The sequence below is a fragment of the Apodemus sylvaticus genome, chromosome 16, assembly GCF_947179515.1.
Source record: "Apodemus sylvaticus chromosome 16, mApoSyl1.1, whole genome shotgun sequence".
NCBI lineage: Eukaryota > Metazoa > Chordata > Mammalia > Rodentia > Muridae > Apodemus > Apodemus sylvaticus.
The window spans coordinates 68016411-68042538 of NC_067487.1; the positions used below are offsets into that span (position 1 = coordinate 68016411).

The window sequence follows — 26128 nt, forward strand, 5'->3', positions numbered from 1 at the left end:
TGTATTTAGTGAGAGTTACAAAGCACATGTAGGTGGCTGGAAAGGAGCATACTGTCTGCCCTCCCTGTCCTCTGAGAGCTTCCGGAACATGTCTTCCCTTACTCCTGTCTTCACAGGCTCTTGCGGTGTAGTTCAGGCTGGCCTCAGATTGAAATTCACCCTTTTCAAATGTGCAAAACTTTTCATAAAGTTGTGCAGTTACCTATTTCCAAAACATAGTCATTATTCCCACGGAAACTCGTACCTCAACAGTGTTCACTTCTTCCCACTTGCTGTGAAGAGAACCATGTGATCTGTTGCCATTTGTGCCTCGTTTCTTTATTTCAAGTAATGGTTTTCGGGTTTATCCACGTGTACTTGTTTTTGTTTTTGTTTTGAGGCATTTGCCGTGTAGTCTAGGCTGGTCTTGAATACACTAACCTCCTGTCTCAGCTTCACTGAGTGTTGAAACTGCATTTTTTCAGTTGAATAATATTTTATTGTGTAGATATATACTGTATTTTGCTAATGAATTCCTTGGTGATGGACTTTTAGGCTTTTTACTCTGACTGTTAATAATGGTGCTGTAAATATCTTGTATACAGAATTTTGAGTGGATATGTGTTTTTCCTCTGATATGTACACAGAAGTGAATTTGTTGGGTAATATGGCAAAATATGTTCAACCTTTTAGGAACCACCTAAGTGTTATAGAACAGTAGTGGATTTTATATGTATACAGATGCTCAACTTTGTTTACATCCCTGTGACATTTGTGTCTGTGACTTTCTCTCCCCCGCCCCTCTCTCTGCCCTCCTCTCAGTTCCTTATATTATTAGAGATGGACTCCAGGACTTCAACATGCTAAGCAAACACTGAATTACTGTCAAGGTTTATTCTTTTCTTTTCTTTCTTTAAGATTTATTTATTTTATGTACACTGTAGCTGTCTTCAGGCACACCAGAAGAGGTCTCATTGCAGATGGTTGTGAGTCACCATGTGGTTGCTGGGATTTGAACTCAGGACCTCTGGAAGAGCAGTCAGTGTTCTTAACTGCTGAGCCATCTCTCCAGCCCCTCAAGGTTTATCCTTAACTTGTCTCTTATATTGGAGCCTTCCGGCGTAACAGTGATTTCAGTTTCCATTCCTTGATGTCTGGTGGTGCTGAGCATCTTATATTTTGCTTGGTGGACACGTGTGTATTCTTTGGAGAGGTGTCCATTCAGATTCTTTGTCCAGATTTTAGTAGGTTGTCTTTTTACTACTGAATTGTTAGAATTATTTTTATATATTCTACGTACTAGCTCTTGTCAGATAGATGATTTGCAGGTGTTTTTTTTCTTTCTGTGATTATATTTTTAGATTTATTGTGATGCATTTTTTTCCCCGAGACAGGGTTTCTCTGTGTAGCTCTGGCTCTCCTGGAACTCACTCTGTAGACCAGGCTGGCCTCGAACTCAGAAATCCACCTGCCTCTGCCTCCCAAGTGTTGGGATCAAAGGCATGCGCCACCACTGACTGGCTTGTGATGAGTTCTACAGCACAAAAATTATTTTTTGGTAGTTCAGTTTATTAGTTTTTCTTTGGTTGCTAATGCTATTAGTGTTGAATCTCAGAAACCATCTTTCAGTACAGTATCTTGAATATTGATACCTGTGTATTATAAGATTGATCTAGTGTCCATCCATTCACACCTACCCACTCACCTACTTACCTACCTATCAACAGTGTCTCATTATGTAGCTCTAGCTAGCTTGAAACTGATATAGAGACCAGGTTGCCCTTGAGCTCATTTAATTCTCCTGAGAGTTAGAATGTGCTCTACGAATTTTTACTTTTATTCCTTATATTTATGACTTTTATCCATTTGTAATTGATTTATATATATGGTAGAAAGTAGGCTCCAACTATATTTTCCGGTGCTTGGTTCATTGTCCCAGGATTATTTATTAAAAAGACTTTATCCCTTCTATGCTACCAGTTTCCTTACCGTGAAATAGGAACAAGTAGACAAAAATCAGTGAGAAAGCAAATTAAAATGAAAACACACCAACATGGGATGTTTGTGCTGCTCTGTTTTCCTCGTTCCGCCATTTCTTCTTTGCTTTGCTTTCTAATTCCTGATACCATACTGTGAACATCTGTGTTATAAGGCGAACGCAGTGAATTCTCTGAATATAGTTACTATAAATGGATTTTAAATGTATACATGCTAATAGGACATTTAAAAACAGGTTTATTATGTATAGATACTGGAATACATTTTGTATATATTTATGTTTGTAGTAGGCAAGTAGAACAAACCAGAGAACTTACTTTTACATGTAGCCTAGGCATACGTTGATTCTTTGTAAAGTTAATAAAGTATGATTCTTATTAGTCTATCAAATCATATGGTAAGATGAGATTCCATATCTTTTTTGCTTAGTCATATAGAAAAATTTCTCACAAATATGCTATCTTTGGAATTAAGATGTTTCCCCCAGAAAAGTAAAGATAGATTTTTGTAGTTGAACCTATTTCTTGAGTGATAACTTTATTTCTGACTTATTGTGAGGAAAAAGAAGGAACGCACTTCTGTTTGTTCTTATAAGAGACTGTTTTTGGAGATAGGATCTCACTGTGTGATCCTCTTGGTTCCACTTTCTGAAAGCTCAGATTAAGTTCAGAAAGTTAAATAGTTTGCTCAGAGTCATATCTATTAAGTGTTAAAACCAAGATTTGACCTGTGTCTGTAGATATGCAGAGAGGAGGAGTTTAATGTGCTTAAAGTTGTGAGACCTGGCTGTAATATCACATGATCTGTGACTGTAAACTAATAATTTTACTGAGTGACTATTGCTGCTAGCAGCGTGATCACCAATTACATGTTACTCCTATAAAGTATAGTGAATACAGTATTTAATGTGAGTTAATTAGGCAGTGATTTGGGCCCTTGAATGTGTAGTTAAAGTTTTTGAAAAGATGAAATAACACTATGAGTTTGTATTTTTGGGAGGATAATTTTTTGCAGAATAGAGTCATTTAGAATGAAGTGGCCTTGTAGGTGAACTGTCATCTAGGTTGTTAACGTATCTGGATATGAGATACTGCAGCATTAAGTTGTAACAGATGTCAGGGAAAATGATATGTTAGATAGTGTCTAAGGGTTATGGATAGATAGGGCTTTGCTTTGTGGCTCAGGGTGACCTCAAATTCACAGCCCTCCAGCCTTAGCTTCCTGAGTGCAGGGATTACAGATATGCACCATTTTGGCCCCCGTATAACCACAGTTAGTTTTGTTTCAGCATTGTGCCAGTTTCCTCATTGTGTTATGCAACAGATACTCCGTACCTATGTGACATCTGGGATTACTTGTTTCTACTTCAGTTAGCAAGCATATGTTTTTAAAAGACCAGATAACAACTATTCTAGGAATTCAAGCTATTTGGGCTTTTGGCTTTTTCCCTCCACTTAATAAAATGTGAAAATAATTTAACTTGTTCATATATTATAGACTGGAAGCTGTATTTGGCCTGTGGGTTCTAGTTTATCAACCTTTCTTCCAGATGAATAAAATCTAATCTTTACATGACATTAAAATTTTTTCACTAACCATTTTTTACTGAGTTTATTATAAACTTGGGTACCTGTATCTTCTTGTTATAGCAAATAGCAAAATATATATATATATAATGTAGTCAGTACTGTTAGTAAATCTTTCAGCTTTGACCATCCCACTATTATATTAGTATAATATGCCCACTGATCATATCCTATGACTGATCATAGAACCAATCTTATTTTAGTCCATACTTCTCCCACTTTTTAGTTTTGGATCAACTTCTAGTTGTCATGTATTAGTCATGAATATATGTATATTTCTCTTATTTTTTTCTTCTTGACAGTGTAGCTTTATCTCTTTAGCTTCTTTTTTTCTCCTGAATATTCTTGATCTTTTACTTTTCCAAATAAAACACATATTTTCTAATTTCTAGAAAGAAGCCTTCTGCTTTTAAAAAATTATTATATCAATTCTACATATCCATTTCAAGAGAATCAATATATTTACCAATAGTTTTGTTAGTATGGCATATCTTTAATTTTGTTTTGAGATAGGGCATTGCTCTGTAGATCATATTGTCCTCGAGCTCCTGTCACTTCTGCCCCCAGCTCCCAAGTGCTGCAGATGTGGATGGAGTGGAGGTGATGCTGAGCACACCAGGCTTCCGTCTCACGGTCAGATGTCTGTCACGGCAGGGTTTGGGAACTCCAGTCTATACGTACTGCATAACTTCTGAAGAATAGATTTGTCAGATTTCATGCACTTTGTTGCTGTTGTAATTTGTTTCTAAACTAAAATTTTTAGTGTTCATATGTATAATTTAAATTGTTATCTTCCCAGTGAATTAAAATGAGAAAAGGCCTTTAAAAATGTTAACATGTCCTCAGGTCTCCATGGAAATGTGCTTTATCTTAGCAGTGTTTCTCTGTTCATTCCTTTCTTAGAAAAACTTTATGGAAATAATTTCAGATCTTTTTTAGGTATTATTCTCAAACCTTTTTTTTTTAATTTTTAATTTTATTCCTATTCTTCCTGAGATTTTAGTTTCCTTTTTTCTTCCCTCCCACCCCCTCTGTGTGTGTGTGTGTGTGTGTGTGTGTGTGTGTGTGTGTGTGTGATTAAGATGGCTACTTTTTCTGTGCTTTTAGATGGAGAAGGTCGGGCTGGCTAGCCCCACGGCTTTACGGCTCTTTCTGTTTTACTTCTTCCCTACTTTTGTCTAAAACAGGAACTTTGACTTTTCCATTATTGATGCTTTAGACCAAATATTCCCAGAGGACAGTTAATATTGTGTTTTGTAGGATGATTAGTTGTATCCCTTGTCTTTTGATGCTAGTTATATAACTCTATCCTGTTATGGTAACCAAAAGACTTTCCAAAAATTATCAAATACCCTGAGTAGTCAGAATCATTCTAGACCTTTCCTATTTCTTTTGGCTTTGCTCTGTTTAGAGATAAGTGCTTGACAATTTTTTTATTGTTATACAAGGGACTTTTCTTTAAAGTCCTTGAGCTTTCAAAGGACTTCTTGCATTTGCTTTTACATTATAGCTTGTGAAGGTTTCTACTAGAATTGTATACTATCTCAGTTGTATTCTACATCAACAGTGAACCTTCAGTTTGGAGGGAAAGAAACAAAAAGGCAGTAGTAGCTAGAGACCATTTTATTTCTGAGTATCTTATTTAAGGGCTGTCCTAACGCTGTTTCCCTTTCTTCTCACTATTTAGATACTGTGCCATTCTGGTGTTTGAGTTTGACCTTTACTGGTCAGAAAGGGGTTCATGAAGGATACTCAGTCATTTATGTTGTATTTGTTGCCACTGTTTGGTTTTAGTTTAGTTTAATCTACTTTATTCTTCTAGTTGTTCTGTCTCTTTTTGTGGGGCAGGTATTTATAGATGGTTTTTTAAAAAATCACAGCAGTTTCATGGTCAAGTTGTCAACAGCTCTTGAATCTTCTTAAATATTTTGAATATGATATAAAAAATAACATCTTAAATGATGAATAAGACTTTTGGCTGGTTATATATAGAGTATGGGGAGGCTGAAGAAGGAGAGGCTGAAAATACAAAAGAGATTAAGAATTGATGAAGTTGTTTGTGCTCCTGAGGTGAACAGCAGGCTTGGATATAAAAGTATTGGTAGAGGGAATTAGATTTGAACATAGTAGGAAGGAAATAGGTGAGATTTCCTTCGAGAATATTAATTTGTAAGCCTTAGCAATGAAGAATTGAATCTGGTATTTTTAATTTTCTTAGGTTTCTCCCTTTTTTCTTTGAGACAGGGTCTCATGTAGCCTAGGCTGTTCTGGGATTCCCTATGAAGCAAAGGATGGCCTTGAACTCCTGATCCTCCTACCTTCATCTTCTGAGTGCTGGGATTTGCAGATGTGCACAACTACGCTTGGCTTTTCTTAGAAAATTTTAATGTGAGCTTATCTGCAAGAGAAAGTAAGTTTAGGGGTCTTGAAGAAGGCAGTAAACATTTTGGAATGGAGTAGTGAAAAATGGGAACAGTATTACCCGAAACATCAAAATAAAGGCTAAGGATACTAAGCTAGGCTAACTCTTACACCATACATTTGAAAAACTCTTTCTAAAAAACTTTTTAGTTTTGTCTTTCTGTATATGTTAGATTTAATTTTAGAGAGAAGGTGGTGTTGGATTGCCTTCAGGTAAAGATTTTGCAGCACAGGCATTAGAGCATGAGGTATAATCTTGCTGGTGTATGATATCACAGAGTTCAGGAGATGCATTCTGGGATAGTGGCTGTAAAGGGAAGGACATCAGGACCACTTAGGTACTGATGGGTTAGAAGAAAAGGGCAGTCTCAAGGGACTCCTGACTATGTCTAGAGAAGATATATTGGAGGTGGGGGTAATAAGAAAGTGAGTTGAACAGGAAATTAAAGCTGAAGCAGTATATTAGAATTTAAAATATCAGGACTAGAATACGTATAAGAGTACACCAGTGAAAAATATTATAGTAAAATAAATTTCAGAAGAATATGTTGTGATAAAAGTAGTTGACTACATCTAGGGGTATCACTTAATCATCCTATCATCCCATGTGGCAGGGAGAGTTGGGGTGAAGGAATAATGTTAACTATGTGGGTACGTAAACAAAGGAGAGGCCAACTCTCAAGACATCAGAGTTCCAAGAAAGCTATAAAAATAGGGGATGTTTGTGTGGATTGAAAAGACAGGGGAATTCCTAACATCTGTTACATTTAGCAGTAATTCCTCACTGTGACTATTAGAGGTTGAGCAAACTTCTTGAAAGTGACCTATAGTGAATATTCTAGAATATGTCATGTATATATGGTTGCTGTTGCATATTCTTACTTTTTCATATTCTTATTCACTTGGTTTCCTGACTCTTAAAAGCATACAATTTTATCCTTTTTTCATGGTCCACATAAAAGCAGACAGTGATGAAAGGGTTTCAGTCTGATGAGCCATAATTATACTCATTATGAATTATCTGACTACTCTGTGTCACTTACATAGTAGTTTATTTTATAAAATGTATGTATAGTTTTTCAGGCCATTCTTTGTACTTGAGTAGCTTTGAATCAGAAAGGGTTAAGATAGTGTGTATCTATTTTTAAAACACTGTCAGTGTTCATCTGTACTGCTTAGTACAGTAGTTACACGTTTCTGAACAAGTGTTTTGGTTTTGTTTTCTTTTGTGGTATATTCAAGTTGAGTCAGCAGATACTAGAGTTGTTTGAAACTTGTCAGCAGCAAGCAAGTGACTTGAAGAAGAAAGAACTCTGTAGAGCACAGCTGCAGAGAGAGATCCAGCTGCTCTTCCCACGTACGTCTGCCCTCTCTGCATGTCTTTGCTGTCTGTATGTCCTGTTTATACCTGCAGAATTTCTTACGGTTTTCTTCTGCTTCTCTAGAAAGCAGACTTTTTTTGGTTGGATCGTCTTTAAATGGATTTGGTGCCCGAAGCAGTGATGGCGATTTATGCTTAGTTGTTAAAGAAGAACCAGTAAGTGATGACACTATGTTAATTATTTGAATTTTCTGTTTACTCTAGTTCCAGAAAGACCTCTTCCCCTGCCCCACACATGTAAGGCACACTAGCATGGTGTGCATAAGAACAGCTCTAGCAGTAATTGGTTTTGAGCTGTTGATTGAGCTAGTTTCTCTGTGTGGTTTTTCAAGTGACACCTCCTAGTGTGAAATGTCACTGGGCTGAGTGTTTACCAGGATGCTGTAAAGCAAAGCATGTAGTATCTTCTTGATGTTTTTTCTTTCCTTTGGATTCTTAGTGATTCCTTTTTAAAATCTTCATTCCCCCTCCCCTTTGAAAATGCTATGGGCTTTTGAGGTTTTTTGGTGGCGAGCGGGGGAGGGGGAGGATAAAGCTTCAATGAAATTTAAGACTATTGTGATTTATTAAATTTAAGAATATATTTGTAAGATACTGGCTTTAATTTTGCTTTTATTTTTATTAACAACCAGTTGTGTTATTTAGAGTTATTTTTATTTGAATTTCCTGCTAACTGATCTTTTGAATATATCTTAGTACTATCACAATAGGTATTCACTAAACTTACCCAACACAGCCTCTTGTAGTTGCTGAGATAAGGAATATGGATATGAAAGACAGCATCGAGGGTTGACTTTTGTAGTATATATTCTGAAAAGTAACTTGAAAGAAAAATATATGTTTGACTGTTTGTGTTTTGCTGTTATGTTACTTTAAGAAAAAAAAATCAAACTCCAAGCTAAGAAAAATAATGAAAAAACACTTTAACTTTTCAGTGTTTTTTCCAGGTCAATCAGAAGACTGAAGCACGACATATACTCACCTTAGTCCATAAGCACTTCTGTACTAGACTTTGTAAGTCTCATACACCTTCTGATGTAACTTATTTAAATGTTGGTCACTTAATTTTTCTGGTAAGAATTGTTTATTTTCTGATGAGAAGAGATATGATGTGGATTGATTTCTTCCAACTAAATTCTTCTAAACTTTTTTTTTCTTTTTAAGATAGGGTCTTGATTGATAGGTAGGTAGGTAGGTAGATAGATAGATAGATAGATAGATAGATAGATAGATAGATAGATAGATAGAGCGAGCCTAGGGAATCCATGAACTTGTGCTCCTCCTGCCACCACCTCCTGAGTTCTGGAGTGATAGGTGTGTATCACCTATATTTTGTCTTCTTTTAACTTTTGGTTTTTAGCTTTTAGTTAAAAAGCATGAATCAGCAAATTATTATTGAATTTACTTGAAAAATATTCTATTGAAGTCATCTTAAGATTTTAAGATCTATAAGCTTCCCTTTTCTTAAAAAGATGCTTAGGGAAATAGGCATGAATGAACAGCTAGCTGTAATGAAAGTATGTGAGTAGTTAAAAACCAACCAAAAAAATAGAAATAGTCTTATGGGTGTGTACAGCTCTTAGGGGAAAGGGATCTTGGCAGCTTGGAGCCAAGGAGTACCACAAAGTCAAGATGCACAACAATCCTCATACACGAGACTTACTGGGAGAAACAGGAGGGTGGCTGCCTGTGCTTGGGGGCAGCTGGGTCTCAAGGAGCTAGCTCCAGCCATTAGAATATTCTGGTTGGTTAGAGGCCCTTAGGCTGGCCACTTGTGTGCCTTGAGGGGCTTACAATAACTGTCTTTGTAAGGGAAGAACGATGTCTATTTTGTAGTGGTATGCATCTTTACTTATATTACAAATGTGAACTCTAAACCTGAGACTCAAATGCGTTACTCCCAAAGAAAGCAAAGTTGTTGATTTGGGACATTTAATTGTAAGATTTTATTCTTTAATGAACTCATTACTTTTTAACCTATACTAATCTATCATATATACTTTACTTTGAACTTCAATTGAATGTTAAAGAATGTTGTGATGCTGGAGAGATTTTTCTTTTTAAAGATTTATTTATTTATTATATGTAAGTACACTGTAACTGTCTTCAGACACCCCAAATCTCATTACAGATGGTTGTGAGCCACCATGTGGTTGCTGGAATTTGAACTCAGGACCTTAGAAGAGCAGTCAGTGCTCTTAATTGCTGAGCCATCTCTCCAGTCCTGGTGGAGAGCTTTTTCTCCATCATGTTAAACAGACATTTATGTCCAAGGCTTTGAATGTGAAACTGTAACAAGTCACTATCCTTGAATAGTTTAGATCTGCTGTAGGAAAAAAAAGTCAGTTATTTATTGGAGTTGATATGTTATTTTACCTATAAAGGAATAATTCCTACTTTCAGTGGATTTTAATCATTCCTGCCATGGTAAACCTAATAAACAGGGGCCTGGGGTAAAGCTTAATAGATAAAGCTCCTGCTGTGTAAACATGAAGACCCGAGTTCCGATCTCCAGCGCCCATGTATAACATGCTGAATGTGGGAGCTTATGTCTGTAACTCCAGCATTAGGGCTCAGGAGTGGTACAGACCGGAGGATCTTGGCTATGAGCATCCATTCTGTCCAGTTATTGGGCATAAGATTCACTGACATTTATTTTTAATCTTAAAAAAATGTTGGAGAAATATAGAAGAAAATACTGGATTGTGACCTGGGTTCCACACACATGTACTCACATGCATGTGTGCTTACATATGTACATGGAGGGAAACATGAAAGTATCCTCCCTACCAACAACATAATAACAAAGTTGTTTTTTTTTAAAAAATCTGGTTTTGCCCTTTTCTATAGTTAAAAATTTAGAACACTGCTCCTGTGATAAAGGTTTGCAATTTTTTTCAAAAAAGTATTTCTCTTTTTAATTATCTGTCTGCTTTTGGGTGTGTGCACACATGTGCAGGTGCCATGGAGACCAAAAGAAGGCATTGGATTTTCTGGAGCTGGAGTTGCAGGCTGTTATTAGCTCTCAAAAGTGGGTGCCAGTGTCTGAACTTAGGTCCTCTGGAGCAGTGTGCGCCCTTAACCTCTGCAGTTCCTGATTTTCTGCAAGTTACATGTATTATTTTCTGCAACATATTCTTTACTCCTTTGATGAAATTAAAAATATGTTTATATATTTTATCCTCTTTGAGATCATACATAATTGAATCTATTCTTGGCTCACCAATTTGTGAACATTTGAGCATTACAACTGATTTCTGTTTCCCATTATTTGTCCTACCAGAATTTAGCAGTTTCCTTAATTTTAGCTGTTTTTGCACTCAGATGTTCCACTGAATGTCTTTATAGATGCTACTATGTACTAGATGGTGTTTTTGAAAACAAAACCTTAAAGCCCTTTAAATAGTATCAGCAACTCTTACAAGGACTTGATGTCTGTCTGTCCTTCTTTCATTCCTCCTTTTCCTTCTCTTGATTTCTATTCCTTGCCCCTACCCAACCCCATTGTCAGGGTTTCTCACTGTGTAGTCCCTGTTATCTGGACTTCACTCTCCACTCCTTCCTTCCTTCCCTTCAGGGTCTCACTGTGTAGCCCTGGATTCTTAGAACTCTCTTTGTGTCCTTATTCTTCACTTTCAAGGACAGTATGGTTGTTCTTAAGTTGGTTTAGTTTATTAAAATGCTACTTTTAAAACTGTGCATTGGAACATTATAAATGGGAAACATTGGCAGATACTCACATTATCTTTTCTTCTTCAGCTGGCTATATTGAGAGACCTCAGCTGATTCGTGCAAAAGTGCCAATTGTGAAGTTCAGGGATAAAGTCAGGTAAATAATTACCAACCAGCCACCCCTCTTTTTCAGGTGCTTTGTTAATGTTGGCTAGTCACCTAATGTGGATAGCCATGAAACCAGGGTTACAGCACAACAGCTTACCTTCAAGGTTTGAGAAAGAATTTTCTAAATAATCTCTTCCTCCTCTTCTTCCTTTTTTCCTCCTTCCTTCTTTTCCTCCTCCTCCTCTTCCTATTTTCTTCTTGAGACAGTCTCATGAGTCGGGCTGGCTGTGAGGTTATTATATGCCTAAGGACAGCCCTGAACTGTGGATTCTTCTGCTTCCCCTTCCCGAGGGATGGGATTGTAGGTGTGTTTCTCTGCGCCCATTGTCTTTTAAATTATATTTTGAAATAATCTAGCAGTCTTCATGCTTAACTGAACTTAGCTACTCTGCTTGAATTTTGAATATTTGGGACCAATTTAGGTTTTAAAGTGATTCTTTTTTGCTCAGCATAATGGTACACACTTGCAAATGGATTTCTATGGGTTTGAGTCCAGGCTTGGTTTGCACTAGTGGTTCTCAACCTTCTTAATGCTGTAGCCCTTTAATATAGTTCCTCGTGTTGTGACATTCTGCCTTCTTGTTAAAGCTTTCTTGCACAGCAGAAAAATGCCCTTTTTCATAGTCACTGTTTATATTTCATAGTTTACTGTTTAGAATGATCTTGTACTTATTTTTTTTTTTATCAGTTTGTGTGAAAAACCTCTGATTAGTCCTATGGAGGAAACATTATGGGTATTCCGTTCATATTTTTAGAAAATTATTTTTCTGCTAGTGCTGGAGAATGTTCACATAGGGCATTAAACATGCAGGCAAGTAACTTACTGCTGACATATTTCTCCAGCTCCTTTGAAAAGACGCGAGTATACAGGTCTCTACCTACATAGTTTTGTCTGCAGAGGATATATCAATTGCCTCTGGCATTTCTCACATAGACATAAACTGTAACTGTTGTCACCATAAGTTTTCCAAAGTTGTGCATATCTCTGTAGCACTAATACCTACTATCCATTTATTACAAGTAGAAGTGAGGGACTACTTTTTAGATGTTTTTTTGATTTCCCCCAAGCAAGAAAATTATAAGGTAAATTTCAGATTTTGTAATAATGCAGAAAATAATTATTTTAGTTAATTGATAAGACTAATTTATTTTGAGATAAGATCTCACACATGGTTCAGACTGACCTCAAATTTTTTAATTTGGTTTTGGCTTCCCAAGTGTTAGGTTAGAGGCATGCATTATCATCATAGGCAGGAATTTTATTTTTGACAGTGTTTTAAGAGGGGAATACATTTATTTAGTGCATGTGTTCATGTAGGACACACTATAGTGTATATGCAGTTCTTCTCTTCTTTTATTATGGGTCCTGGGGATTGAATTTACAGTGTCAGTCTTGGCAGCAAGCACCTTTATTTGCTGAGTCATCTTACCCTTTTGGAAGTCTTTTCACAGAACAATGCAGCATTAAAAGAAATTAGACGCAGTAGAAAATGAGTATAAGTGGAACTAATTTATATAAAGTAATTTTTTCTTGTAGACTGTAACAATAATTGCCTGTTTTCTATGTTGTGAGCTGGGTATTTTTGCTTCAAGGAAGCATCCTTTGGTGATGTTTCAAGTACTGTATCTCTTTCTAGATCATCAGCACATGCATTTAACATAGAGTTTTTCAGCCAGTTTTAGAAGAAATATGATGTATAGATACTGGTTTTTTAAAACTTGAATTTTATTTGTCTTTTTATTTTTATTGTTTGAAAATAGGCAAGCCTATGCTTTGAGAAGATATAACTTAGTGGGATAGTTCACACAAGAATGTTTTGGTCGTGGAATTTTATCTGGAAAAGTTTACAAGATTTTAAAATTTCATATGGAATAATTAGAAATATTTATATCTTATGGGTCTTTTAAATAATAATCTTAGTTTATATTTTTAATACACACCAAACTACTTTAAATGGTACACTAGGTATATATTCCTACTTTAGTGACTCATTTTAAAAATGCAGTCTGTGGTGGTTTTCATTCCATGTTGCATCAGTGGATAGATTGGAATCAGTTTAATTAATAGTCCACCTCCAAGTATTCATATTGAAGTGTGTTTTCCTTTGTTCTTTTAAATAGTTGTGTGGAATTCGACTTAAATGTAAACAATACCGTTGGGATAAGAAACACATTCCTTCTCAGAACTTATGCATACCGTAAGTTTTTGGTTTATTTGTAAATAAACGCCAGCTTCAGTTTTTCCTGTATTCTCTGTGGGCCTTTAACTATGTTTACAATAAATAGCAATACCGCATTACTTGTATTTTGTTAAACTGTTTCTTGCTTTTTGGATATGTTACTATATGTAAGTAAGGAAACAATGGTTTAAAGGAAACTAAGGTAAGCTTGTAAGTAACTCATTGAGAATGAGTTTTATCTTTAGCATAGAGAGAAGTAGTGCTTCTTAGTGGCATAGAATTAGGAAATCATACATTTTCAAAGAAACTGTGATATGATCATTTTTAAGTGTTGATTTTACTTGCAGTTGAAAATCGAGTTCGTCCATTAGTGCTGGTGATTAAGAAGTGGGCAAGTCACCATGATATAAATGACGCCAGTCGTGGCACTTTAAGCAGCTATAGTCTTGTATTGATGGTTTTGCACTATTTACAAAGTAAGTACTGTGGGAGTTTTTTCACTTTTTAAAACTGAAATTCAGATCAACCTCATTGCAGTATCTTTTGCTTGTTTATAATTTGCATTGTTTTAAAAAGGTTCTCTGTCTAAGGCCCATACAACTTTTTATCCTGTTTTGTTACCCTGAACTAATATTTCGGAAATTTCATTCCTTGGAAAACATTGTGAAGAAGTTTCAATATGCTTTTATCTTTTTAACAGTTTTCTTAGATGCACTTTTAACTAAAGACGTTTCACTACTGTATTGTTGATCCATCCCACTGTTTTGCAACAGATGAGGGTCCGGAAAGACTAGTTTTTTCTTTGAAACATGTTACAGCTCTGAGGGGAAGGCAGCCACTAATGGAAGCGCTCTAGCTCTGAAGGGAAGCTATCCCCAGCTGCAGTCATATAGCTGAGATGAAAGGTCTCTCCCAGTACAAGAATTAGAGCTCTGAGAGTCACGGAGTACTAACCACAAAGTCATACTGCACAACAAACCTCCTCATACAAGAGATTTGTTGGGAGAAATACAGGAGGGTGGCTGCCTCTGCTTGGGAGCAGAGAACAAGTGAGGGGCAGGTTTTAGATAGGGTTTCTTGGGGGTGAACTTTTCCAGGGTGGCCTGTGGTTGGTGGGATTTTGAAGCCTGATCTTGGGCTTTTACTCTGTAGGGCCCAGCTTGGCTACCCTTTGGTCATACTGTTATGACCATTAGAGGGTCATAATCTTTACTTTTTGTTTAGTAACAAAATGTTACCTTTCCCCAGCATACTATGACTTACTAATAGATCACTGTCGGTATCATGTGGTCTTAACTAATTATTCCAGTGTAGTGATTTGTAAAAAATTTTATTGTGTTGTTTGGTGTCTTCTGCATTTAGATTCTGGAAAAGATAACAGAGTTCATGTACTTTGACTCTAATTTTGTTTTCTTTTTCTCTAGAGATTTATTCTAAGGCAGTAATAAACAGATATACATATAAAACTTTCATAGTATTTATGAAGTAACAAAACAAAGATCTGAGCTTTCATGAATGTAATGGTTAAATTAATTATGGTATATTATAATATAAAAGCTATATAGTTAGCACAGTGATTTTTTAAGATTTTTTAAAAAGGAACATCTTATAAAACATGAGACTAATCATTTTTTTGAAAAATAACTTTATGTATATATGTGTGCAAATATTGAGAAGTTATGTGTCAAAATTTTGTCATATTTTTAATAGGAAATGGGATCTTTTATCTTTTTTGTTGTTGTTGTTGTTTGTTGTTTTTTTTGAGACAAGATTTCTCTGTGTAGCCCTGGCTGTCCTGGAACTCACTGTGTAGACCAGGCTGGCCTCAAACCCAGAAATCCGCCTGCCTCTGCCTCCCAAGTGCTGGGATTAAAAGCATGTGCCACCATTGCCCGGGATCTTTTATCTTAATATTTACTCTACAGTATATATTTTATATATTATGCAAAATAGTCATTTTCTTTTGAACATAGACATGAAAATTGTTCTTTAAAGTTATAGAAAGACTTAAAATTGTCTAAGTACACCAAGTATTTTCTAGATGTCATCAGAATGTCTTTTGTCCTCTTTCTTGATAAAGTGTCTTAAGCTATATATGCGTATTTTTTGCTGATCTGTCTTGGTTGCATGTTAATTTGATGATTTGCTTGCTCATTGAAAATGCTTGCTCATTTGGAATGTGATTATATATTGTTTTAATCTACTCTATATATCACTGCCACTAATCATTTTTATCTAATTTTCCAGCTGTATAATCTCTTAGATAAGTTTTAGGGACTGCTATCATCTTTTGTATCGCAGTTGACTTTTACTAAAAAATGAAAGGGTTTCTTATATGTACAATGAAGAACAATACAATAACCATGTTTCATCCAGTGTTGACTCATTTCAATTTTGGTAGTAATTCAGAATTATATTTGATTGTCATAACATGCAAGTATCTATATGATATATGCCCAATCCTGGTCATATTTAAAATTTAATTTTCTTGACAACTTTAGTACTTTAGACTGTTTTAAGCTGGTTTGTAAACAGATTGAAAGTTCATCAAGAAATAAAATCTTGCCAGATTAATGAAATTGTTTTAAGATTTTTTTTTTTTTTTTTTACTGGAGTGGTTTGTGTTTAATGACAAACCACTTTGTTATCAGTTATTTGTTGGTAAGAAACTCTACTATAATATATAACTATGTTGGCCAACTTAAGCTAACCCATCACTGTGTCCCCCCTCTCCCCAATAAATGATGAGATGAGGAATCATTTTCTTTGTTGTTATCTCCTTGGTGGGAGGGAAAGTGACTTACAAGAGACTGAAGGTTGGTTTGAGCAGTTCGGTCTAGTACAGGGAACTGACTATTATCAGGGAACTACTATCACTTTTGTGAAATTGATGATATTATTTCATCTCTTTTGCCTGCATATTCCAACCTATAAGATAAGTTGTTGAGTAAATGATTATTGTTAAGCTTTATGAATGTTTTAAAACATAATATTTACCATGAAGTAAACAGGTGTTCTACATGTTGAAAGAGTATAAAGACCATAGCATTTCTTATGATACATGTTAGTAGTGAGTCACAGACTACACATATTTCAGTAAATCACTGATCAAAGCTTAACAGGAAAACTACTGAAATAGATTCTAAAGATAATCTAAGAGCAAGAGTTACCGAGATGAAATTATCAGTTGGGGAGAAATAAGAATATTATGATTGGCTAGCATGTTCTTGGGGAAGAAAACTTCCCAACATCTACTTTTAAATTGTCTTGAATTTTCAAAATTAATGACTGCTTAGTAGTATTGAAAATGTACTCTTTGGCTGTTAAAAAGTTTTGATGAATCATTATGGGATGCTTATTGTGTAATGTTTTAGTAATCTTACCGTAAGTCCTTGTCAAGGTATTATATAATAGTTTTATATTGAAAACAAACTTTTGTTTATGTTTTGTTTCCGTTGAAAGATAAATTTAAAAGATACATTTAAAATCCAAAATTCTTAAATAAAAATGAATTATACAGCCAGATTATTTTTTCTGAGTTCATGTTGTTTTTGAATAAGATATTTTTTAAACTAGTGAACTCGTTAAGCTACCATTATGGTAGTGTTTACAATTACCTGTTATATAAATCTACCTACGGCTTCTTTAATGCCTAAAATCTTTAAGGTTGAAAGGCAAAGAAATTGATAAATAATGTCTGTCATAATTACTTTTGAAAAGTAATTTGACAAAAACATCGTGACCAAGACAATTTACAAAGGAAAATGTTTATTGGGCTTACAGTTTCAGAGGTTGGGAGTTCTTGATGGTAGGAGCAGAGACTTGGCATCAAAACAGCTAAGAACTCACATCTTAATCCATAAGCATGAGGCAGACAGACCATTCAAATTCAAAGCACTACATTTGACTCCCTGACTTCCATGGTGGGCATGATTATAATGTAAAATGCATTTAGTTCAACTCCAAAAGTATGCAGCCTTTCCTGTCTCAATACTATTCAAATCTTAAGGCCTGTGAGACTCAAGGCAATCTCTAAGTTGCAGTCTTCCTTTTCAATTAAAAAGCAAATGTACTTCCAACATATAGTGACACAGTATAGTATCATTCCAAAAGGGAGGAATGCGGACTTAGTGAAGAAATACTGAACCAAAGCAAGACTAAAACCCAGCAGGGCAAATTCCAAACCCCTCTGTAGCTATGTGTCTGATGTCAGAGGCCTCTTCCAGTTTTGGCATCTATCACATATTCCTCTCCCCCTTCCCGCCCCCCCCCCCCCCCCGCCTCTGGTTCATTATAATTCTCATGTGTAGCTTTCTTGCAGTCTCTTGATTCTGCTATCTCCAATATCTTGGGGTCTCCAGTGTAATCCAGGCTTCACTTTTGATAGCTTCATGAATAGTCTCTCCGTGCAAGGAGTCCTGGGACACACTTGACCTCAGTGGGTCAGCTTCACTGCACTAACCTTACTCATGCATCCTTTCTGTTACTAAAGCTAGAACCATGTGGATAGCACTGCCAAGTTTGACTGCCTGCTTGGGATGGAACCAGGCTCCCTTGAATCACATTTGCAGTAGAGCAGAAAATTCCTTAGGCCTTTCCTTTTTATAAGTTGTAAGCTTAGCTGGCCGGGGTCTTGCCCTGGGAGCACCCTTCCCTTTATTCTGTTCCATATCAAGCTTCTCTTTAATCTTCTCATCTTATTCAGCCTAGCCTTGGCTTCAGCATCAAGTCTCCTGGTGTTTGTTTGCTCCTTCAGCTGTATATTTTGTATTTCTATTTGTTCCTCGCTCTTTTTCATTATAGACCTACTACATAAGAGTGATTACTGATAGCACAAAGGCAATATTAGACTGTTTTGAAATCTCCTCTGCCAAAGAAATTAGTCTGTTTTCTATTGTTTTCTATTTAGCCTCAGGAGAATTCTTAGGACATGAAAAGCAGTCGCATTCTTTGCCAAATTTTATAAGAATGGTCTCTAGCTTATGGAACCTCTTGATCTGGGCTTTCACAGCATAACTCTCAGTCTTCCAAGATCCTACTAGGATAGCCCATTAAGATACACTTAGAACATTAAGCCACTTCCCTGGTTCTCAGTTCCAAAGTATTTCACATTCCTCCAAAAACCGCATATGGTCAGGTCTGTCCCATCCATAGCTCACCAACTTCTGTCTTAATTATTTTTCTATTGCTGTAACAAAAGACCATAAATTAAAAGGTAACATAAAAGTAAGCAATTAATTGGGCATATGGTTTTAGAGGTTAGCGTTCATGATACTGGAGCAAAGGCATGATAGCAGGAGCAGCTGAGAGCTCACATCTTGATCCATGAGCAGGAGCCAGACACCCCTGTGACACGCCTATAACAGGGCACACCTCCTAGTCCTTCCCAAACAGTTCCAACAACTGGGAGGTAAGCAAGCAAAAAAGTCTATGGAGACCATTCTCTCTCCAGCCGCCATATCTATGCTCCAAAAACCTTCTAAATTCCTTAGTTTTTAAAGGTTCTTTGAATTAATCTAAGCCCAATTATTGGTATTTTTCTCCCTTGTTACTCCAAATAATGATTCTAGAATGTGATAAAAATTCTGTGATTTTCTTTAAAAATTTTGTCTTATAATAGTTTTAATTTATAAAGTATTTAATGGAATTAAATTTTAATTTTTACTTATAAGTAAATTATTTAATTTTAAGAAAACTAATTGCTGGTAAGAGATTCACAATGTTACTTCTATATTGTGAAATTTATTAGGAAACCACTAAAAATTTTTGTAAAAATTTTGTAAAAATATAAAGACATTCAGAAAAGAGTCTGGGTCTGATTTTACATGGAAGGTCTTGTAGAATGGTAAATGTCTGAATACCTCTGGAGAAAGTATATATGACTGAATGTATTTAACACTAATTGTGAGGGTGATTTTGGTAAGTAGACAAATATTTCTCTTCTCTTTAGAGTAGTCTTATTCATAATTGCACATGTTCATACTGCAAAATTGTTAGTGCAATTTTCAAATTAGGATTGAAGTATATAAAAGAGAAATGTAAATGTACTCTGTACTACTATACATGTTAGAAATGACAGCTGGAGGCCATATAAGTTGGTCATAATGCTTAATTACATGTCTGTAAATGTAGATCACTTACTTTTTTTTTTTTTTTTGGCTAGGTAGCCAAGTATTGGGCATTCTTTGTTACTAAGCTTCAATGATATATAATGTGGTCCTTTTTCTTAAGTATAAACTTTATCATATGCTGCTGTATTTGGCCTCTAATACAAAAGATATGTTAGAATTAAAGCACTTGTATTTTGTCATACTCCTCATATTTTGTGAATAACAGGTATTCTTGTCTTTTATATCAGATTTATAATGATATGAGATTTTTTTTTATACATTTAATAAGATTGGGTTTGCTCAAAAATAATTGAGTTGTGGAGATGTAGTTCTGTTGGTAAGAACTTTACTAGCATATGTGAAACTGTAGGTTTTATTCCTAGCACTCCAGAACAGATGTGTGGTGTTGCATTTCTGTGATTCTTGCACTTGGGAGGTGGAGGCCTAAAGGCCCAAAATTCAAGGTCATTCTCACCTAAGTAGTGAGTTTGAGGCCAACCTGGTTTATATGAGATCTTGCCTAAAAGAAAGAAAGAAAAACGTTTAAACAAGGGCAATAAATAGGTTAATGAGTTTCGTGTGATATATTTTATTTATGTTTCTAGGATGGCTGTACAAATTTTGTGATTTAAATTTCTGATCTTTACTAAGATGTTCTTTAAACAATGTTATTCTGTATCTGAATGTGACTTTGGTTTTGATTTTTAAATAGCTCAATTTTCTTATAACTTTAGTATTGCTCATTAATAGAAATTAAATAATAAAGGGACAGTAATGATAACAATATTCTCTAATGATACAGGAACATTGAAATGATGGTTTAGGAGCACCGAACTCTTACAATTACATGTTTTGATAGTCATGTTCATGTTAATGTCCGTTCAGAATCTGTAGAATTCTGTCTTGCCTATTTTGTGTTTGATAATTAATTGAATGACTTGTGTGGACTCTACTCTGAAACCCTGAAGAGACATTAATTTATATATATGGATGTACAGAGTTCACTAGCAATCTTAAGTTGACACTTCATATGAACTGAAAATGTAGGAGCTAGATTCCATGAGATACATGAAATCTTGAATTTTCATGTCAACCCTTGAGGTCTCTACCTGGGGTGAAGCTGACAAGTTTGCATTGTAATATGAATCATGTGAATCACAGAAGCTTTAAACTTTTTCTTTTTATAGCCCTACCTGAACCCATCCTTCCATCCCTCCAAAAAATTTACCCAGTAAGTGTTTCTTATGAATTTATTATAATATATATTGTCAATATGTATGGAATTATTATATGCAGTACTAATGTGAATATAAAAAGTATAAAGCTAAATACATAATAGCACTTTCTATATAGACTGAAGTATTAACTTTGAGAACATTTAAATATTTCGTTCACTTTTTAAGAATATTCTGATACTTTTTGGTTCTTGGTACATAATCTGGTCAGTTACGTTGTTTGAATTTCTCTTGCATGATATGCATGGTTATCACTAATATGAATCACATACTCAGTTGGTTAGGGCTCATTTGACCTTATCCTAATTTTCTTCATACTGTTTTATATAATTTTGCAGCATTTGTGTTTAGTACTTCAGAAAAATTTCATTTTAGTGTATTTATATTTTGAAAAAAGGGAAAAATTAAGTTAACAATTGGATAATCTTTTCACATTCACATCATTTTAATAACAGTGCAGAAAAAATAGCAGTAGCATACTATCTTGTTTATATAATAGTAAGAATTCTGATATTAATAGAAAGTTGACATGCCACCCTAGCAAAAATTTAGTATATATTATTTCAGTTGAGAGAAATCCAGATACATAGTCATAATTTATAGGCATTTTGATGGTTTTTCAATGTTCTCATGTTTTTTCTTGATAATTTTTCTTTAATCTGTGTCATCATAGCTCATGATTTATTTTAAAAATCATTGTTTAGCTGCTTCACTAGAATGGCCAACATTCTAAAACTTGTGAAACCATATAATGTTGGCCTGTCTCATTTATGTTATGTTATACATTTCATGCATAAAAGATTTTTTAAAAAAATACTTGATGGGCATATTACAAAGGTGAATATCTGTGCAGCGTGTATGCTTGGTATTCCAGCACATTCTTGTTGTGCATAAAGTAAGTATTCTTGGCGTGCAGCTCAGTACAATTGAGCCTGTGGTAACTCAGGCAACGTGATGATCCTTGTATTTGAATAGCAGTTGCCGCACTGCACACGTGGGATGCTGCCTAATAGAGGTTCCCTAGGTACTGTGGTGGGGTGGGGTCGGTCTCCCAGGTCCTGTGGGTCATCTACTAGAACAGACTATGATAAGAACCTCTGGCATCTGGCTGTTTTGTTTTTTAGAACAAACTTCTCCTAGTGAAGAATTATTCTAGTGGGCTTCTAATATAGTTAGGAATCAGTCTTTATGCTCTTAAATAGGAAAAATAAATATAACAAGTGTAGAACAAAAAGTAGCTTACTTAACTTTGTCATTCTCTTTTAAATAGTAGCAATAGTTTCTTTTTATTTTAATATACTTTAGGGAATATACAAATCTGAGCATTCCCACCATTTCTGGGGAACAGCAGGAAGCTCCAATTACATGAATTTAATGTTTTGTGATGGCTAAGAACAGCAGTCAGCACCAGATCTGAACAGTTAGCCACAAGCATCCTTCAAAATGAAATGTCCTAATAGCAAGACAGGTAAACCAGCTTAACAGTGACACTGCTTGGGAAGTGGCTTCTTTGTTATTCTTAAATGTCTTCCTCCTTCCACAAATACTTTATACTTTAGCTCATACTGAATGATCTGAAATATTATTTATGTGTTCATTTTATTGTTTCAGCTTTATTTTTCCTTAAGGTCCAGTATTTGATGTAAAAAGAGTGATGTATTTCATCATACAAAGTATCCAGTACTTAACTCTAAAAGGCCCTTAGCTGATGTGGTGGCACACACCTGTGACCCAGTACTTGGAGACTGAGCCAGGAGGATTGTGACTTTGAGATTAGCCTGAGCTATACTATAAGATCTGCCTCAAGAAGCAAAAACAATCTTACTGTGCATTGAAAGTACATCTGTGAAAATCTCACTTGAAATCCTGTTCTATGTGAAATCCTTTGTACTAATACAATAGAGAAATATCACTTTAATATACTGTGCTTGGGGGTGGAAGAGGCAGTAAACATGCTAAGTTTTACTAGTAAGCACCCTAGTTTTTACTTATTTGTTTCATTTTTCTAATTTTTTTAATTTTCCCTCATAACAGTCCTGATTTCTATTTACATCCACTTGTGCTTCTATATTCTCCATCTTTCTTTTGCTAAGGATCCTATTTGTATGACTATAATGAGTCATACAATGTATATAGCTAAAATAATATTAACTTAGTCTCACAGCTTTACATGATACTAAGTGTACTTGGTAGGGAAGGAACACATAGGTAGCCCTAGTATGTTGGAGATAGGCATGCAGAGGCAAGAGAAAGAAGTTGGGCCAGATTAAAACAAAAGAAAAACTACCACCAATATCAAAAACTAATTGTAGAATGCCCTAGATTGAGAATGCTTTAATTTGCTTTCAGGTGGGGTTAGTTGCCGTCTTTACTGTTTAAACTACACTGTTATATTTGATATACGATTAATGTTTATGTTCATAAGAACTTACTACCCCATCTTATGTAGGATTTATTTTATATGAAATCTGTTTACTGTTCAGCAGAACACTTTTTCAGTGGTCTATCTGATAGAACAAGCAAATTATATTGTTTCTCACTAATAATAACCATCACTTTTCTAACTACTAAAAATGTCAAGTTTTGTATGAAATTTAGTTACTCCCAAACAAACAACCTTGTAATGTTGATGCCTATTTTAGTGCTACAAAAGGGCTTTCATTATTGGTCAAATCATACAGTTGCAAATGGGTGATCCAGAAACTGGTATTTCCCCAATACTGTGTTTCCTAGGGAAAGATTACTGTAGCATTCACTAATATAATTGTACTTGTATATTGCATTTTACTTTATTTGTATAAGACTTATATTCCTATATGAACTTTAAAAAAAAAGAATATGGCAAATTCTTACAAATGACTTATGAGATTTTTTTTTCTATTTTTCAAAGATTACAATTAAATATTTTCCCTTTTTTTTGTGTAGTTTTTACCTTTGACAGCACCTCTTACAGGTCCAGGTTTGCCTTGACCTTGTAGCCTGTGCTACCAAGGGCAGCCTCTTGCTTGGCTTTGAGGACTGAAATTATGTCTAGTTATTGCCGTAGTCCCTGAGGTAAAATAATCCTGAAAATTGATACATTTCAGTTCACTTGTGATACTGAGTGTGACAGAAAAAGCATAAGAGATATAAAGAGCATCACCTCCACAAGCTGTATTAGAAGAGGGTTGTCAACTGTTCCTACCTCAGAAGGAGCAGCCTAAGCGTCGTGACAAAGTGCTTTGTTCAGATGATGTAGTGGCTCAAAGTGTTTTTGTGGCTCAGGGTATTGATAGGCAATTACAAAAGGACTATCAGATATTTCTCAGGGTTCATCTTAAATATTTTTTAAGCTGGCATTGATGAAAGAGAAATGGCAAACTATATTATCCAAAAAAAAATCAACATTTATATATATTATTTGGAAAATACTCTCACACATTAGAAGGTCATTATACTTTTTTTTATTCAAAGTAAGAATATTTTAAAACTGTAATGAGGAAAACCTTCCATTAAGTGTTAATTTGGAAAATCCGTTAACAGAGACTGCATTTGGTTAAATTGCTTTCCCACTGATTCTAGACTGTACTTTAAGGCTTCTCTTCCCTTTGATTATGTAGTTCTTATTCTTATGCTCCCGACACATTAGTCTTAAGTTCTTTACCTGCTTAGCAGTTAGAATCGTTTATATTTTTCTTAATCCAGAGAATCTTTCCATATATGAATATTTACCCCAAACTGAGGATTTCTGCCCATAAATTCCTGTTTCTTTGTGGCTTTTTTTTTTTAGGTATGATGGGGTATTTATTTTAACTTTCTGTGTGTGTGTGTGTGTGTGTGTGTGTGTGTACTTACTTTCTTAAGTTTTTTCTGACAGCATGACATAACTCTTGTATAAAGTCATACCAAAAGGAACAATAGAAGTAGACTAGCCAAATTGTTGTTTCAGGTCATTCAGTATTTTAGAAGAATAAGTCTCATATCTCCTTAATTTTAAACTTAATAGTTGATGATCAGTTTAATAGGTAATAAATCAAAAGGAGACAAATGCATTGTCTCCACCCATAAAAGTGTGATAGGGACAATGCATTTTTTCTCCTTAAGGCTCTGTTGTAAAGTAGAGCTGCTTTTCTGTCCACATTTCTATCAGTTAAGAGCCTGAGTTGAGTGATGTATCTCTCTCTACTGTTAGAAATGTAAAACTAAACGTCTACTGGCGTTGCAGTTGTGACTGGAATACAGTTTTTTTTTCCTAGGGAAAGAAAAGAAATCACTCATTGTTATGTGACAAACTTTCTTAGATACAACACATATACATCTACTAACTAACCCTGATAGGGAGCTCACAACAGACCCAGATCCATATACCACTGAAGTGCAAAGGGTTTACATGGAGGGTGAGTGAGGGGCTCCTCACAGGAGCAGAATGACTCAAGACAGCTTCCTCTGCTGTGCAGCTTGCCTTGTCAGAGTGATTCTCTGTGGTTTTGTTTGTTTGTTTGTTTGTTTGTTTTTTTTTTTTTTACTGTGTACTTTTGGGAAGGGGGGCCTTAATTAATAAGTATTAGTGATGGAATTACAGATAATAACACAAGGGAACATTTTAATTTTTGTTCCTTTGTTTTTATTGATCCCTCCTCACCCTGAGGATTGCAGTCAGTGGTACATTGTCCACTTATATATTTAGGCAAAACCTTTTCTTTGGGTTTTTTTTTTTTTTTTTTTTTGGTTTTTAACCTTGTAATTATTTAGCTGTCACCAATTGAAATGGTACCTAAGGTGGATATATTTCAGAATTAAGAATGTTATTCTGCTGTAATCCTTTTCCAGCTCCCTTTTAAAATACATTTCAAATAGAACAGCAATAAGGGAAGAAAAAACTTTTTATATTTTTAATGGCACTGTGAAAATTACCTTAGATTGTCTTTGGGGGATTGGGAATGTGATTTGCAAGGATGACTTCCTACTATGTACAAGGCCCTAATTCCGACCCACCTCCCCAACCCCACCTTTTAAAAGTGGGTGTAGTAGTGCATGCTTGTGATCTCCTCCTTGGGACAGAAGGACTGGAGGATTGGAAGTTCAAGGTCATCCTCTGGTACAGACTAAGCCTGAGGCCAGCATGGGCCTGAAGTTAAAAAGACTTGGTGAATATATATTACTTTAAAATCACCCTGTTCATTTAGTATATTTCAGATCCAAACTTGCTGAAAGAGGAAAGATAAATTTTAGATCAGAAAGTACCCATTCGCTGGGCGGTACTGGCGCACGCCTGTAATCCTAGCACTCTGGGAGGCAGAGGCAGTCGGATTTCTGAGTTCGAGGCCAGCCTGATCTACAGAGTGAGTTCTAGGACAGCCAGGGCTACACAGAGAACCCTGTCTCGAAAGAACCAAATCCAAAAAAACCAAAAAAAAAA

General features: G+C 35.3%; 1 protein-coding gene across 4 annotated transcripts in view; it reads left to right on the forward strand.

Moving 5' to 3' along the window:
- Tent2 (terminal nucleotidyltransferase 2) overlaps positions 1-26128 on the forward strand; it is a 42794-nt gene that overhangs the window by 9073 nt on the left and 7593 nt on the right. For 3 of the 4 annotated variants that reach the window (XM_052159416.1, XM_052159414.1, XM_052159413.1), the window contains 7 exons: positions 7227-7341; positions 7430-7521; positions 8301-8379; positions 11125-11194; positions 13327-13403; positions 13733-13861; positions 20683-20726. In XM_052159416.1, the coding sequence (XP_052015376.1) occupies positions 7227-7341; positions 7430-7521; positions 8301-8379; positions 11125-11194; positions 13327-13403; positions 13733-13861; positions 20683-20726 (606 nt within the window). The remainder of the gene's footprint in view (positions 1-7226; positions 7342-7429; positions 7522-8300; positions 8380-11124; positions 11195-13326; positions 13404-13732; positions 13862-20682; positions 20727-26128) is intronic. The other variant, XM_052159415.1, reaches the window with a different exon arrangement.